The following is a 17,327-nucleotide window of genomic DNA, read 5'->3' as shown; positions in this document are numbered from 1 at the left end:
GAACACATCCAACTATGATAGCTTTCATTATTTTTCTAACTTTGTTATAAGTTATGCATTTTGTAAATAAATAAATAAGAAATCAGACAAGGGAGTGCCCATGTGTGAACCTGATCCAGGGGAGGCAGGGCCCAGGGCTCCAAGCGCGTGCTACCTAACCAGGCTAGCTGAATTAGTGAGTCCCAGGCACAGTGTAAGACCCTGTCTCAAAAACTAGGGTGAAAAGTGATTGAGGATCAGAGCCAACATCAACCTCTGGTCTTATCATATAGTGCAGAAAGACCATTCCCATATATAAGTATATGTTGAAAAAAATTAAAACAGGGACACAGATATGCACACACCATTTAGAGCCGCAGTATTCACAATAAAAAGAGGAAACAACCTATCTATCAGTAGTTTAAAGGATAAGCAGGTATGGTACATATACATAATGATATAGAATTCACCCTTAAAATGGGAATTAAGCCCAGCTATACACCACAGCAGAGAGACACTGAAAACATGTTGAGTCTCATCTGTCAGAAACAAAAGGACAAATATTTATGGTCCTATTTACATGAACTATCTGAAATGGGTGGATTCATAAAAGATATGCTGCAAATTCCTGGGGCCTGGGAAGAGGAGGCAATGGAGTTATTGTTCCGTGGTTAAAGAGTTTCTGCTTAGGATGAAGAGAAAGTACTGGAAATAGGGCTAGGGTGTGGCTCAGTAAAAGATATTTAGCATCCAAAAACAAACAAGAACCCAAAGCAACAAAAACAAAAAATATATTTTAGAAGTAGATACTGGTGATATCTGCACATGAAGAATGTAGTTAATATCACTGAATTGTATTTACATTATTAAACTGCCAAATTATATTATGTGTGTATTACAATTATTCCTTTTATTGTTCGAAACAGGGTATCTCTGTATAGCTCTGGCTGTCCTGGAACTCGCTCTGTAGATCAGAGGGCCCCAAACTCACAGAGATCCGCCTGCCTCTGCCTCCCTGAGTGCTGGGATCGAAGGTGTGCACCGCCGCATGACTTTAAGGATTATTCTAATAAAGTTGTTTCCCTGACAGGTCTCCAATAGCTTGCCAACTCGTCAGCATGATGTTCCAAATGCCTCAACAAATACAGTCAACAAACCCTGCACAGACTGTCTGGTCTCAACCAGCAGTCTCATTTTCTCTGCCTTAATGGCCCTTCTAGGTTGCTCTTAACAATAAGTGGCCTCCTTCAGTTACCTTTGCACTTTTCTTTTCCTCACTTCCTTCACGGGGAGGACCTATTGGGAAACTATAGCTCCCAGCACACACTGGCCTTCATTCCTCTTTCATTCCTACTTTCTAGTGCTACACTTGGCATTTTGCATTCCTCTTCCCACTAAAATTTAAGCTCTAAAAGGATAAATTTTCTCCCTGTTTGATATCTCTAACACCTTGAGCAGAGTTCAACAATGATGTGCTTAACTCACACAGGGCTGCCATGTCAGTCTACAGCAGAGCGCTGTAATAAAGAGGTGAGTGTCTCGGCCTTTCATCCTCGAGGCAAGAGAAAAAAGGAAGGAAGACTAGAATTCAACAGCATCAAGTACTCAACTGCCCTATTCAACCCAGGCTTTGCAGACAGTCTCTAACACAAGGTCAGGAGGGCATCACAGGACTGTCTTCAGTTCGAGGACAGCCTGGGCTGAAAGTAGAAGGGGCTACAAGAAGAGAAACCCTGCCTCAACAAAAGCCAAAATAAAATAAAGCCTAAATTATTATCATTTGGGGACTCTGAATTAGCACCCTAAAGAGTGTTCTCCAGGATTTTTACACATCACGTCTATCGGAGACCAGCTCATATTGAACAAGACAACAACAACAAAAAATCCATTAAGTACAATGACTTGAACTTAAGACATCCAATGCAATTTGCCCAACTGTGGAAAGCCAGCTGCTTCCTCTAACTCAGTTCTGTCAGCCGCAGCCCTCATTAGAAAGCGGGACTCTCAGGGCTTGAGGAACAGCAGCAGCAGCAGCAGCAGCAGCAGCAGCAGCGGGCGGAAGGGGCGGGTAAGTCTACTAACTGACGGGATCAGAGGAGGCCTGTGGCTCCGAGGCCCCTTTCCTCGGGATCTGAAGGAGAAAGGAGGCAGCTTTCGTTTCCAGGACTCTCCCCAACAGAACCCCAGAGGTCTGCCCGGGAGGCCAGGGGGAGACCAAGGGTGCAAGGTGCATAGATACAGCCCAGGGTACGCTGAGAGGAGAAGCAAAAGCGTGGAAGGCACGTTACCCTGAGAACAGCCACATCAACGGGTCTTCTCCTTCAGCAGGATGACTTATGGAGGGTGGAGAACCAAAGCCCACAACCCAGGCTGCGGGCGATGCCCCGCACACGCTAACTTTACACCAGCAGGCGCCAAGGTGCACTTCTACCTTGAAGACTGCACTCTGCCCGCGGCCCCGCCCAGCTTCCCCGAGCCCCGCCGCCCTCCCACCGCAGCCATCCTTGTAGGCCGCCGCAACGCGCATGCTCAAAGCTGCCGGCCGCTGGGCACGCCGGGAAATGTAGTCCCGAAACAGGTGCGGGCGAGCCGCGGGAAGTCACAGGCTCCCGCCACCTCTCCAGCCGGCTCTCACGCACGCCGGGTCCCCGCGCGCTGGCTGCCGTCAGGGCGCGCCCGGAGGCAGAGCCCGAGCCCCCCTCTTTCCGCTAGCGCGGCTGGGGAGGCGGGGTCCGCAGCCCGGCCCCGCCGGCAGCTCCCCGCCTCCCTCCCGCCTGCCCGCCCTCCCCGCGGCGTCGGGCCGGTGCCCGAATCCAGGCAGCGGCCGCAGGAGGCGCGGCGGCGGCGGTGGGCGCCGCAGGCGATGCCCCTGCCCCGCTGCTCCGGCGGGGGGCAGAGCGCGCGGCGGCGGCGGGGAAGGAGGCGGGGGGGCGGCGGCTGCGGCGGAGGGGCCGAGAGCTGGCGGCGGCGGCGGTGGTCGTGAAGGGCATCGATGGCGGTGACGGAGATGATGTGAGTGTCCGCTGGCTGGGGGACCCCTGGGGCTGCCGAGCCCGAGCTGGGCAGCCGGCGTCATGCGGGAATCGGAACGGGAGGCCCGGAGCGGCCGAGGGATGCTGCGTGTGCGGTGTGGTGCGGAGCCGGCCGAGGCCGGAGCGCGAGAGCCGGGCCGGAGTGGGGGTTCCGGGCGGCGGCGGCGGGGGCAGTGCGGACCCAGGGGCGTCTGCGATTGTTCTCAACACCCCTCCCCCATCCCACCCCGTGTGTCTGTTTGTCACTTGCAGCTGAAGATGGAAAGAGCCAGGCGAAGGGGAGGCGGCGGTGGCGGCGGCCGTGGCCGCGGAGGCAAGAATGTAGGGGGCTCTGGCCTAAGCAAGAGTAGACTCTATCCCCAGGCCCAGCACTCTCACTACCCCCACTACTCCGCGTCAGCCACCCCTAATCAGGCTGGAGGCGCATCCGAAATCCAGGAGCTGGCCTCCAAACGCGTGGACATCCAGAAAAAGAGGTTTTACCTAGACGTGAAGCAAAGCTCCCGGGGCCGCTTCCTAAAGATAGCTGAAGTCTGGATAGGGAGAGGCCGGCAGGACAATATCAGAAAGAGTAAACTGACCCTCTCCCTATCGGTGGCCGCGGAGCTGAAGGACTGTCTAGGCGATTTCATCGAACACTATGCCCACCTGGGCCTGAAAGGCCACAGGCAAGAGCATGGCCAGAGCAAGGAGCAAGTCTCCAGGAGGCGGCAGAAGCACTCTGCACCCTCTCCACCAGTGTCGGTGGGGTCCGAAGAGCATCCTCACAGTGTCCTCAAAACAGACTATATAGAGAGGGACAATAGGAAATACTACCTAGACCTAAAGGAGAATCAGCGAGGTCGTTTCCTGAGGATTAGACAAACCATGATGCGGAGCACTGGCATGATAGGTTATTTTGGCCACAGTTTGGGTCAGGAACAGACTATTGTCCTCCCAGCACAAGGAATGATTGAATTCCGCGATGCCTTGGTTCAGCTGATTGAAGACTATGGTGAAGGAGATATAGAAGAACGAAGATGTGGAGATGACGAGCCACTTGAACTCCCCGAGGGGACCTCTTTCAGAGTGGACAATAAAAGGTTCTACTTTGATGTGGGCTCTAATAAATATGGAATTTTCCTGAAGGTAAGTGAGGTGAGGCCACCTTACCGTAATACTATTACTGTTCCCTTCAAAGCTTGGACAAGGTTTGGGGAGAATTTTATCAAGTATGAAGAAGAGATGAGGAAAATTTGCAACAGCCATAAAGAAAAGAGAATGGATGGCAGAAGGGCCAGTGGTGAAGAACAAGAAAGCCTCGACTAGCGTGACATTGAACTCCATCAGGCAAAATTTAAAAATCACTAATTGGCTAAAAAAAAGTACTGATCCGTAATCATTTGAAGAAGTTTTTCCTCTTTTTGGGCCCCTTGTTATTAGTGATACCTCTAATAGTTTATACTTCAAGAAGTCTGATTCTCATGTTATGTTATCCATAGCTCACTATACCCCTCATGGGAATTCCAGCATCCCCAGGGCTAAATAGTTTAGCTGCTTCAACTGCTGCAGACGATTGAAGTATGCAGATCAGCACAGAGTGAGACATTCTGACCTTTAAACACCATAGCTGAGATTTACATTGCACTATGACATGACCCTGAAAATAATGCATATACTTAACTATGAAAAGTGTGAATTTCTGTTTAACAAATCCTCGCCCCGAAGGAAGTCCCACTCATACTTGGTTAGAAGCCGCCAAGTTTACCTGTAGACAGTTACCACAGAAATAGAAATTGACCTCAAGTATAGTATATGTCTAGCAAAGTAGGGATATGTTCATTGGGTAACTGGATATTAACTAGTACCAGTCTAAAAGATCAACTCTTACTAGATAATTAAACCTTTAAGATATTATATCATATTTCTTAACAGTTACTATATAGAGTGTTCAATAATTTCAAATTTTGTGGTAACCCTACAGTTTTAGTTGCCGTATCAAAGCCATGGAAAGGTTTTAATGGATTATTCCAAGCTAGTTACAATCTCATTTGTTTCCTATACTACGTATTTTATTGGCTTTCCAAAGTTTTGGGAATTACATTTATGTCGCTGTGGAGAGGGAGGCTTTACCCAGTGGCTTTGTATGGAAATTTTGATGTTTTAGCCTTTCATGGTAATTTGCAGTCGTTTTTCCTTAAACTCTGTCATGGACTTTCAAAGTGTTGTATTTTATGCTTCCCTACTCATGTATTTCATAGGGTTGGCGCAGCAGCTGAGTGATGTAAAGATACATCTCCTAATATATTTTAGTAGCACTTTAACATTTGCTGCACTTAAAGACCGTGTCAAACTCCCAGTATAAACCTGGTATTGATACAGATACTTTAACTCCAGAAGAAAAACCCTTTTTTGCTGAGAAGAAAAAAAAAACAAAAAGCAAAAAAGCATTTAGAATACAAAATTACAGTCTGGGAAATATAATATTTGGAAATAAGATTGATTCTAAACATCTCAAAGGAAAATTCAGGCAATTTCCAAGGTGCTCCTTACTTAGGATTCCTAAAGAGGTTTATTCTATACAAGACGTATCCATTTGTCTGTATTAAAAATCACTTTCTAGAAAGTGCCACCTGAATTTTTAAACACTCAAGCAATTTTTAAACAAATGGGTATAGAATATACATGTATCAACACCCCTTATTATCTGACTGAAATTTCATCTGTCGAGATACATTTGATTCTGAAACTGTGTTTTGTTCTGGGATTGGTTACTGCCCCACCGTAAGTCCCTATAATCATTTTTCAGCGACGACACTCATTTCAGCTCCCCAAATACAGTTCTCATTGATGAGAGCTGGCTGCAAGGATTGAAGTCAGAATGTGGCTTTTCTGTGCTCTAAGGAATTCAGAATTGATTTTTAACAATTTTCCCTCCAGAACTTTTTCCCAAACATGTTATACTTGGGTCACTAAGGAAACTATGAAATGAATTAAGAAAATTGATTTCATTGGTTTACATTACTGAAGAACAAGCAGCTAGTAACCCAGACAGACACACATAGTGGTGTTGGTTGCAGGTAATATTTGACATTTTTTGAAGTACTGTGATGGAATCTCACTCAGTTTATTATCATCCTGACCATCTGGATCACTTTGGAACACCTGAAGGTTAGAAGATAATGTTAGTTCTAAAGTTAATAGCACATGGTGGGTGTTGCAGCTATAAAAGTAGCAAGGATTCTTAAACAGTCCTAACTGTAAAATAACGTATTCTGTAGGCTTGCTAAAAGTAGCTTGGGGTATATGAAGGAGTGGTGTGCACTTGAATTACTGTACTACTGATTGTTGTTGCTGCCCATCATAGTGCCTATTAATAGTAATCAACCTGTCAGATTTCGGCAAACTGGAGCTGTGAAGATTCCATTATTCAATTGTTCTATCACTATTGCTGTGAGTGGATACACTCATAAAATCTTATCTTCCTTTTTAAAATATCTATCCATTAGGACCAACTGATTTCTTTTTGATTTTTAGTCTGATAAGGTTTGAGTGTGTATATACCTACATGTATGCATACACACAGTACTATGTCAGACATGAAGATAAATATATTTAATTCACTGTATATACATATTATTAGCTTCATTTCACATTAATTATTTAAGTAAAGAACTAGTTAAATAGCCAGATTTTCTATGTTGTATGTATACTTCAAAGTCCTCGCCATCTCAAAGCTACTCAAATTGGGTAGATACATATATACTGGCAATTGAACACACTTTAGAATCACTAAGACTTTTACCAATCCTTTGTTTGCCTTTATGTAGTTATTATATTCATTGAAAAATGGTATGATGATGTGATTTTTTTTGATACTTAAAATTCCCAAGAGTTCATTAGCCATAATTAAGTGTGATCCAGTTCAAACATCTGGATTTAGGATGTGTATTGCCATGTATCGTATAAGCTACTACTATTTTTATCTGTGCAATATAAATTTTATTTATTGTCATTTGTAACGTAAATGGAGCTGCAAATGTACATGGTTATTCTTCAAAATAACAGGATCCTTGCCTTGAAGGCATTAAACTCTTAAGGAAACTGGATGTTCGAAGTAAAAAAAAGAGCATTGAAGTTAGTAGCCAAAATTAGTAGTTCACTGTATAATGCTAAAACCTTGATGATGTTTGCACATAGTAATCGAGCATAATGTGGACAGACTCAAACTGTCATGATATAAGCTAATAGTATAAAATCTGGAAACGGGTTCCTCAGTAGTTGGCAGCGTGCTCCTAGCAATTGAAAGCAGCACGAGCGTGCCGCTTATATGCAAAAGATGCAATGTATTATAAAGATACTCAAGTTCTGCCACATTGTATTATTTTCCTTCTTAAAGCCCCAAACTGCCATGTCCCTTAAACTTGAGTCAAACACAGGCTTATTTGCACTAAAGAGCATGGCCAAAAAAAATAAGTAAATAAGTGACAGGGTGGAAAAGCTATTTAGAGCCTCTTGAAATAATTGGCTCTGATGGGAGAATTTCACATTTGTCTATTTGAAAGCTATATGGTCCAGGCAGACAATCTGTCAGTTCACTAATTTAATAATGCACTTTACCTTTTGTATATAGAAGATGTACATTTACGCCACTTGGCAGGCCGGACGTGTTTCAGTAACTACGTAGTTAGAATCTGTAGGGTGATCTCTTGCATGCATATGTTTGTGTAAGAACTATTGTAACAGGTTCCCATGAAGTCGGTGTGATGGAGAAGGGCAGAAGATGCTTTTAAAACATATCTCATTTAACAGGAATTTTAAAGTAGATTTCATATTTGTATTAAGGACTAGAATAATATCAAACTATTCCGAATCCAGATTAGTGTTGCAGTTCAGACTATATCTGCTTGAGGCTTCCCGTAATAGTCTAAAAATGAAATTGGGGAATCTGGTGAGATAACTTTTTTAATGATTCTGTTTCATTGTTAAAATGTGTTTTAAGTTACTAATAAAAAGACAGTACATGTGACAGCATTAGAATTGAAAGTACCACCGTACTTTAAGATCACCAGACTAAAGAAATAAAGTTTCAAGTAAGGAATATAAAGAGCTTTATAAGTTGCTAAATAAATAGGATATTTTAAAATCTGCGAAAGTATTAACCTTCACCAACTTAAAAGGGAACTGGGGGATTTGGTGTATCCTTCTACCCTGAACACAGTTGAAGATGTATATTTGAAAACTAGATAATTGTTGCTTAATAATAGGTTGTATGTGCTTTACTGAGAAACACTGTGTACTAACAATTCATCAAGAGTGTGCTATATTTATTGCATTCATTTTATATCTATAGATAAGAAACATTATATATAGTCATCTTATCTTAATATAATCATGTATTTATATTGTAATTTTGCAAATATTTTCAGTAAAATAAACATTTATCTGAGCTGCACAATTTGAAGAGGATGGATTGGGCTATACTCTCAGATAGTCATTTTTAATCAGCAGCAACCATTGAAAACTGATGTATTTATTGTCATTCCTTTACATTTGTTTTATAGATTATTTAATATTTAAAAGAACGAGGCTTCATTTGAATTTTAATTGGTTTTCTGAAAAATGAGATTTTTTTTATGTAAGTTTTTTTCTTGCTTCCTTCCAAGTGTCTTTTACTGAAACCATAAAATCCTCTTCCAAACTTTAGGTAAGGGCTTTGGTGAGTTGCCACCTAGTCTGAAATCTGTCTTTACCCAAACATCAAACATCTTTGGCAAGGTGTTTTGTCAAAAGAAGATAAGATTAATTCTGTGCCTCCAGAATGGTACAGATAAAAAATTTTGTCATTGCGAGATAAGATTTATTGAAATCTTTCTGATGTTTCCTTAGCAATGTCTTGGCTTCTTGGAGAAATTGTGGCTAATGGCTAGCTCATCAAAGGAAGTGAATACAGAATTAGCATACTGTTGAGACAGTATGTAGTCTACAGTATTGTCGCCCTGGAGTACAGGAAAAATGTGTTTCCCAATTCAGTCTTGTATGAAAATTGGGTTTTAAATCACAGTAAGTCTGCCATAAAGGAAATATGGTCAAATATGCATAGGTAGATCTTACAGAAAATTTTTACTATTCTCTCGTATAATGGAAAAAGTCAGTCTTTGTTCCTAATCTGTTCAGACATTTTCAGTCATTTAAATTTATTTTACTAATAAGTTTTAACATTTTTAATGGGGAAAAATATTCATATAGTACCAGGTTTATGGGACTGAGGATGTAGTTTAGTTGATGCAATGTTTGCCTAGAATGAAAAAAGCCCTGGGTTTGATTGCAACACCACAGGTCACACAGCAACACTGGGGAGAAGAGGCAGGAGGAACAAAGTTCAAGGTCATCCTCGACTGCTTAGCAACTCTGAGGATAGCCTGAGCTACATGAAACTCTGTCTCCAAAATAATAATAATAAGTACAGCAAAAAGTAGCAACTAGTGTTATCAATTTCTTGAGTTTCATTTTAGAGTCATGTGCAAACATGTGTGTGCATATGTTCTTTTTAAATGCTTAAACATATTCACCTTCCAATACATGACTATCAACTTTAGGTCTGGCATTTAAGGAATTTTTTTCCTTTTTACTAAATGTCATGTTTTATTTGGTTAGCACATCATTTAGTTTTTATGTCATACAGAAAAGACATCAAGAAAATAGTATGTAAATCCATTGCTATTGACTTAGATTACAAATGTCTGTGTTTATTTTCAGTGTACAAATATGCAGTTTCACATCCTAGTCCTTTCCCATACCTAACCACCTCACCTTCCATATCACCCTATTTTCCTCTCTCAAAAACTATTGCTGTTTTCTCCCGAAGTAACACATTAGTTCTTGGGGATCAGGATATTAAATAATATAGCCAAGTGGTGCGTGAGGTTAACTGTGTTCTCTAATGAAAAGCACTGATATTTAAAAGCTTTAACAAATGATAGCTTTTGGTTTTTACTAACTGTGCTACTGTTTTTCATCCAAAGACCTTGTCATTATGAGTACATGAGCTTTAGAACTGCCGTGAAAGATTTTATGTCATGGCTTTGTTGAAACTCCTTGCGTTATTAACATGAAATATTTATTTGTATAAGAAAGGTATAAAGTTGATTTAACAGCTCTTCAAATCCAAGATTCCACAAAGAAACAGCACTGTTGCTAATCATTTAAAGCACTAATTCTTCTGTTTGTTTGTTTCTTGAATTTGTTTTGGGGTGTGTGTGTGTGTGTGTGTGTGTGTGTGTGTGTGTGATGGGTCTGGGGAACTGAGGGCCAAGCCAGTGCTGAGCAAGCACTTAGCCACTGAGCCACATTCCCAACCCTGAGAAAGTTGGGCCTTTTTTTTTTCACCTTGTTTTTTAATGCCCTAGAGTCTGTCAGAAATCCTGGGACTATGATGATTTGGGGGTAACTCAGGAAGAGGCCATGAGTACAGCTAAGTCACCTGCTGGACGAATGTGGCAGAGCAGATGGAACTGTTGGAAAGGAAGGTTAGACCAAAGGGAACAAGTGGCGAGTGTTAGACTACTCCAGTAGCTCTCCCACGGTCCTGGGGGGATGGGGACGGAACTCGTGTTCATCAGGTGTGCGTTATCAGACCCCTTCTCTTTTCTGTTGACTACCCAGAAAAGGAAAGAAAAAACCTGAAACATTAAATATTTTGCCCTTGCATCCCTCAGTTTTATAAGAGAAAGCAACCAGGGTAAAAGATCTAACAGAATTAGAAATACATCCTAAACATGGATTGAGGGATTCTTTTTTAATTATTTTTATTTTGTGTGCATTGATGTTTTTATCAGCATGTATGTCTGTGTGAGGGTGTCAGATCCCCTGGAACTGGAGTTGCAGACAATTGTGAGCTGCCATGTGGGTACTGAGAATTGAACCTGGTCCTCTGGAAGAGCAGTCAGTGCTCTTAACCACTGAGCTATCGTTCAGCCCCGGAGGGATTCTTTTAATAGGTTGGTATTGGCAAACTTTCTGAGAACAAAATATGAAAACTGTGGAAAGGCACGGTTTAAACTTTATAGTAGTATCTGTGCGGTTGGCATAATTTGCTGTTCAGGAGAAAGATAGTGTCAGTAGGCATGATCTTTTAAACATTTTAAAATCATGAGAGAATTGCATCGTATTTAATGACTAACTCACCATCCTTTGTTGGATCTGTAAAGTTGGCCAAGATCTTCATAAATTGTTTAAACTTAAACGGTGTGTTCACATTTCTCTGTATTTATAGAGAATAGACCCAAAAAAGGCAAATTCATCTTTAAAAATTGTGTTTAAATTTAATGCAAAATTATTAGTAATTTTTGATTTCTAGTTAGAGTTCCCTTGAAGTTCTTGATAAATCATCCTTTCTAAATTTTATCTTGTTCATGTTTCCTTTGTGAAAATTGTTTGTTTTTGTTGGATACAGCGACAGCCACCAACACGCTGACTGCAGTAGTCACTGCGGCAGGGAAGGTGCTTCCTTATACGAGCATGATGAAAATAGCTTGTTCAAATAAAAGTGTCTCTTAAGATTGACTCGGACACTCGATAGCAATTGTGTGTCTTCTTACTTTACCCTCTTATACTTTGTTCTTACTACGTTCTATAAAGTTTCTGGGTTCCAGGAAATAAGATTAAAACAACAACAACAAAAAAAAGGAACTGACCTTTGAGATTTCCTACAGTATTTAAGTATTTGAGTTGTTCAAAGGGTAATTTTGAAGGAAAGTTTCTTTTCTTAATCTTTATTAAATTAATGGTATAAATCTGGCTGATTTAACTAACCAAAGCCAGAATTTCTCACATCAGAAAGTACTATAGAGAACATGGTTCTGTGGGATAATACTCTTTGTGATTTTATTATATATTTTATGAGTTTGCATAAAAGTAGCAAAAAGAAAAGAAACTAAAGGGCAGTAGCTCTTTTTTTCTATAACAAGAAATCCATCTCATGTGAATAAGGAAAACAATTCCCAATCCTGACTTAACCCTGAACAGAGGAACTGAGAAAGTCGTAAGACCTGATTCTATTATACATGAGCTGGCCCTGAAGAAGTAATTCAGTTTCTGTGAGGTACATTCTTCATGTGGAAAAAAAAAAATAACTGTGTTGGGTCACTCCTGAACTTAAAATCTGCATCAGTGGAGTGTGAAAGAGTCAGTAGGTGAAGGGTGCGAGTGCTGGAAATTAGCCAGAAGCCACAGTGGTGTCAATTGTGTGGCATCTGGATCTCCTTGGCCACACAAAATATAAGTCCTGTCTTGGACCCTTCAGAACAGTTGCTGCATACCAACTACATTGTCTTACGCTTTATACTACCGTTATCTTCTGCTTTATATTTCGAGGGGAGCATTTTTAAATGTGAAGTCTCATTTTTGAAGGAAGTGTGGCTTGTTCTATATATTCTATAATCATCTCTTAATTCCACATGACAAACTAATTCTTAAAACCTAGCGACATTGTCCAAACGCTACCCCTGAAATAATCGTAAATACAACGCTAAGTGTATGTGGCTAGTGTCATCATAGTGTCCCAGAGCGTGGAGTGCTGACCTCAATCATCTGTTCCTTGGCCATATTGAATACTGTCCTTCAAATAATCTTGAACACAAGGAAGAACCCTTACCTGGAACAGAATGGATCTGTTGTATACGTCTATGCTTGCTGGAGTGTGCAAAGATTAAATATCCTAATGGTTTATTTGCTGTTTAAGCTTTGAGAAAATCCAAGGGTTGCTGAGTGGAGAGTAGATAGGCTGTGGGCATTTTTGCGGGCACTCTAGCCCTCCATTGTGCCGTGCCACCACCTACCAAAACCATGTTAAGAGAATGATGCCTTTCTCGGCAGACTATTTACCAGAGACAGCATTAGGAGTAACTACTTGTGTTTTAAAGAGCACAAGCACACAAATATTTTGATTGTCTTAGAAACACTGGTACACATACAATTCTGTTTTTGCAGAAGGTTCCATGTCTTTGGCCTGGTGGTGGTTGACAGTAGCAATTCAGCTGGTTGGTTTTGAACAAATTCCGTAGAGTGAATTGACTGTTGTAGACAGAATTCTTTGTTTGCTCCTTCCTCTCCTCAAAATAGCAGTATCTTTGCGGTTCTCAGTTGCTCCTCTTGGTGGTGGTTGGAATCTCAGCGGAACAGGAAAGAGCAGTGTGGTTTGTTAGTTTTTTGCATTTGTCGTTTTGTAGAAATTTCCTTCAGCCTACCGCCAAACATGGTAAACAGCTTTCCCTAAAAGTACACATTTGAAGTGTGAAAACTTCACAGCGGGTCAAAACCATACAGTAATGAGCTAAGAGTAAAGAAAACGGGGACCTAAATCCAGAACGTTCTTGCTAATTTGCTTCAGAAACTGCTTTATCGGCCTCCACGCCCTCCCACTGGCAGTAAAATTTGTAACAATGATTTCACAATCTAGAACTCTTAACAGGATGAGATCTATTGTTGTTTAGTAAGTACTCTAAAAAGTTTACCATGTTATAACCAGGTATAAAAAGACTTGTAGAATTCAGCTCACCAAGAATCTTCCCTTCCCACTACTGTACCCGAATGGGATTCAGTAAGAGCATGGCTTTCTACCGCCATGGCCCTGCATTCATCCTATTTATTTTTCAACTAAAACATAATAAGGCCAGAGCTGCTTTTTGAAATAATCTAGCTCTATATGGACTGTAAGAAAGGAGGACTAGTCCTTCACTTGACCACTCTTGGCATCCTTTCCATAGATAGCTAATAATTTAGGATGAGTAGAAAGTTCAGGATCATTCTTGACTATACAACAAATTAGGCCAATCTGGAGGTGGGGTAAAAGCATCAGTAAAGGTTTTATTAGTGCTAATAGCCAATGTTGAATACCTGCTTTACTATAATACCCTTCATATGGACTGTTTGTAATCTATATAACATTATCTTCATTATAATTTTCCAGAGATTTAAAAATTGGCTCCATATTTCCCAACTAGTATATTTGTCAAACAAATTGACACCCAAAACAAAGATTATGGTCAATTAGGCCCAGCTACCTGTAAGACTTTCTCAGAAACACACCAATTGTAATAAAACATAATCCATCCCCACTCAAAATAAATTAGTTTCAGATTACTGAGAACTCTATTATCCAAAACTATTCCCTATAAATGAGATTATTAATCTCACCAATCTTAAAGGAAAATTTATTCACTTGGTTTAAGTTGCTGTTCACAAATAGAACTCACCTAATCTTAAGAATAGATTCTAGGCTGAACTTCAACCTGGTCAACTATTTCAAGTAATTATCAGTAATGTTGAAAGGGTTCTGATGATGGGACCATAGATGGATCATTCTGATTGTGTCCTTAGGGACAGAAAAGACACTGCTCACTATATGGGGCTACAATTTCATGTTTATGGACTGAAGATAACTGGTTATGTTAAATTAGTTTGAAAATAAATCTTATCAATATTATGAGAGGTTTGCTTGTTTCTTACAACTTTTTCCTGCCATCTGACTGACAGCTCACCCTTCCTCCATACTCTGGCTATGTGATTCCAGTCCCTGTCACATGGAATTGCCAACAAGACCAGTGCTCCATTGACAGGCCCATGTTTTTCTCCATTGCTTTAGGATGATGGTTTTCAAAAAGTTTAGGGCTTGTTAAAACACCAGACCGCTGGGACCCACCTCCATCTCTGTGCACTGGGAATGATGGAATAAGGAGAAGTCTAAGACTGCATTTCTAACACATCTCAGAAAAATGGTTGCTACAGATCTGAGGCATTAATACTACTGTGATAGATGAGAGACTGTCTGACCTACAAAGATAGTAGTAGACAGATTTAGAACTAGTATCCTGATAGAAAGAACACTGCTATTTCTACTGACTTGAGAGATTCACAAATAGAAAGCAACATTTTCTAAGTTGACTAGAGTTTTATAAATTATTCTCTTTTTATACTCATTACGTCTAGTGACCTTTCCAATTCCCTCTCACTTTTCAACAGCTATCTCAAGATATATCTGGCAGGGATGAATTATAAAGACATGAAAATCATCTTGCAAACATATGGATACTGAAGCATGTTTTTAATTTATTAAGTAATTCTGGCATATAAATCTTAGTAAAGGAAAATAAATGATTGCTCAAAAAACTACTTACAAGCTTACTGAATATAAGATACTAAGACCTGACGGAACCTGGAAATTACTTTAGTCTCCAAATCTTAAATTTTATAATGTGTATCAAGTAACATGAATGATTCATGGTTTAGGTAAATAGGCTTAAGGGCTTTAAATGCTGATTATTTCTTGAGATATATATGTGAGACAAAATAAACTCATTTCCTTTAAAACACTATCTTCACAATCTTTCTGAGGCTTCCCTGTACTTACAAGATAGAGGAACAATATAACATAGTTTATGGTACTTAGTGAACAGTTGGACCCATTGCTTTCAATGTAGATTGTTCCCCTAGGGCACTCATTAAGCAAATTATCTAAAATAATCAAATGAATAACACTTAAAATTACTTAACTTTTAATGATTGACTTACTCCATGCTTGCCAGCCTAGTAGAGACTGTATAGGCAGACTAGGTGGGTACTTAGTATAGTATACATAGAGGAAAGAGCTGTTATCTACGTCTTTTCAACCCTGAGAGTTTATTAGGAATAATACATGGGACTTTTGCATTCAACTGTTTATTAGCCAAATTGAATAAAGACGTATGATATCAAATTGCCAAGGATTGTTCTGAAAACTTGATCCAAATAAATACCCTTTCACCAGTTTCTAACTACAAACACTAGTTCTGAGGGCTGTACCTCCGCGACAGAGCATTTGCCTAGTGTTTGCAAGCTGGCTTCCTTCTCCAACACTAAGAAATGTTTTTAAAGAACTAGTTTTTCTTGGGCTTTACTAATTACGAGTTGCTTATAAGTTATCTATACACACAAATAGCTTTGACATCCATATAGATTCCAGTCCTGTGCCCCTGTGCCTTGCTCTTGATGAAGTAATGGAAACAGGGTTTTTCTCGTTTGTGGTTATATTTGATCCCCTGCCATAAAATGTTGTCTTAAGCCTGGAAATCTGTATCTAGAAGGAGAGGAGGGAACATTCATGCCAAATATATGCCATTTGCTATCCCAACTTCAAAGCAGCACAGAATCCATGTGCTCTAAGGAACTAGAAAACCCAGTACCATAATGAGGTCAGAGAATATACCCTTAAATGTTATGTTTGTATTTGCTTCTGGAGAGCCCTAAGCACCATGAAAATAACAGCATTTATTTTCTCAGCAGGGAAGGGTGCTTGGTGCCAAGCCTGAACCCACCTGGTAAAAGGAAAGAACCAACCCCAGTAAGGTGTCATCCAATAACACACATGCATTCACACATGCTCAAGTAAATTTCAAAATCTCTTAAGTGGAGGATTTTAGTCCAGTGATACTCGGGCATTAGTGACATGGTTTGTTAACAAGGTCAGTTTGGTTTCTCATCTCCGGGGATTATGATTTAGTTGATGGAGTGGTTCTGAAATTAGCATTTTAATTGTCTTGTTCGTACCTTGTTATCTGAAGTTTAGTGTGGCTGGTGGTGTTTTTGGTAATGGTAGGGGTGACGGTTGTTGTGACAAGGTCTCATGTTGTCGAGGGTGGCTTCACAGAGTGTCTAGGTAATTTTAGCTGGCCTTAAACTCCTGCTCCCACTGCCTCTGCCTTCAGAGTGCTAGAAATATAGGTGTCAGCCACCACCTCCAGTTGAGAGCTGTTCATTTTACCATCAATTTAGACTGTAAACTTTTATTTCGTTTTTGTAGCTGAAATTGCTTACATTCAAATACTGTAGCATGGTATCGTAGATGGTGATTTTTTTAATGGTGTTAACAAATAATATTCGCTGCTTGCTTTAAAGATATGAGTCTTAAGGCGTAAATCCTGGTGCTCAATTTTGTGGTGTCACGTTAGCAAGCTTTTTGTTACAGCCAGTGAATCCCGAGAACCCCAGTGTCAGCCTCCATTCCCCTCCCGACATGTAGCTCAAGTTCCAGCATCCCTTCCCTTCTTCCCACTGGTTGCATCCTCCCTGGGTTTCACAGCCCAAACGTTTCTGAAATTCTCTGCAGCCTGAGTTAAGTCTCTCCAGGTTCTCACAGCTTGACCCTCCAAGTCACACAATTTTTCAGCGTTTTCTCTTAAAATATAAGGAATATAAAAAATCCTTAATTGGGGATATTTTTGAATACCTCACTTCCAGTAGTAGCTTTTTTTCTGTGTCCAAAAATGCATATCATAAAGTTAGACATTTAATATTTTCCAA

General features: G+C 40.4%; 2 protein-coding genes across 5 annotated transcripts in view; one reads left to right on the top strand and one right to left on the bottom strand.

Moving 5' to 3' along the window:
• Wrn (WRN RecQ like helicase) overlaps window positions 1–2,445 on the bottom strand; it is a 99,828-nt gene extending 97,383 nt beyond the window's left edge. For all 3 annotated transcript variants that reach the window (XM_041673882.1, XM_041673884.1, XM_041673883.1), the window contains exon 1: window positions 2,268–2,445. The gene's annotated coding sequence lies outside the window, so the exon portion shown is untranslated. The remainder of the gene's footprint in view (window positions 1–2,267) is intronic.
• Window positions 2,446–2,755: 310 nt separating this feature from the next.
• Window positions 2,756–17,327, top strand: part of Purg (purine rich element binding protein G) — a 30,589-nt gene continuing 16,017 nt past the window's right edge. The window contains exons 1-2 of one of the 2 annotated variants that reach the window (XM_041673537.1): window positions 2,756–2,991; window positions 3,264–11,556. In XM_041673537.1, the coding sequence (XP_041529471.1) occupies window positions 3,270–4,319 (1,050 nt within the window). In that variant the 5' untranslated portion in view covers window positions 2,756–2,991; window positions 3,264–3,269 and the 3' untranslated portion in view covers window positions 4,320–11,556. Of the gene's footprint in view, window positions 2,992–3,263; window positions 11,557–17,327 lie in introns of those variants that run through there. The other variant, XM_041673538.1, reaches the window with a different exon arrangement.

The sequence above is a fragment of the Microtus oregoni genome, unplaced genomic scaffold, assembly GCF_018167655.1.
Source record: "Microtus oregoni isolate MIOR12 unplaced genomic scaffold, Mior012 000024F_ref0000369, whole genome shotgun sequence".
NCBI lineage: Eukaryota > Metazoa > Chordata > Mammalia > Rodentia > Cricetidae > Microtus > Microtus oregoni.
This window is presented reverse-complemented; position numbering and strand designations above follow the sequence as displayed.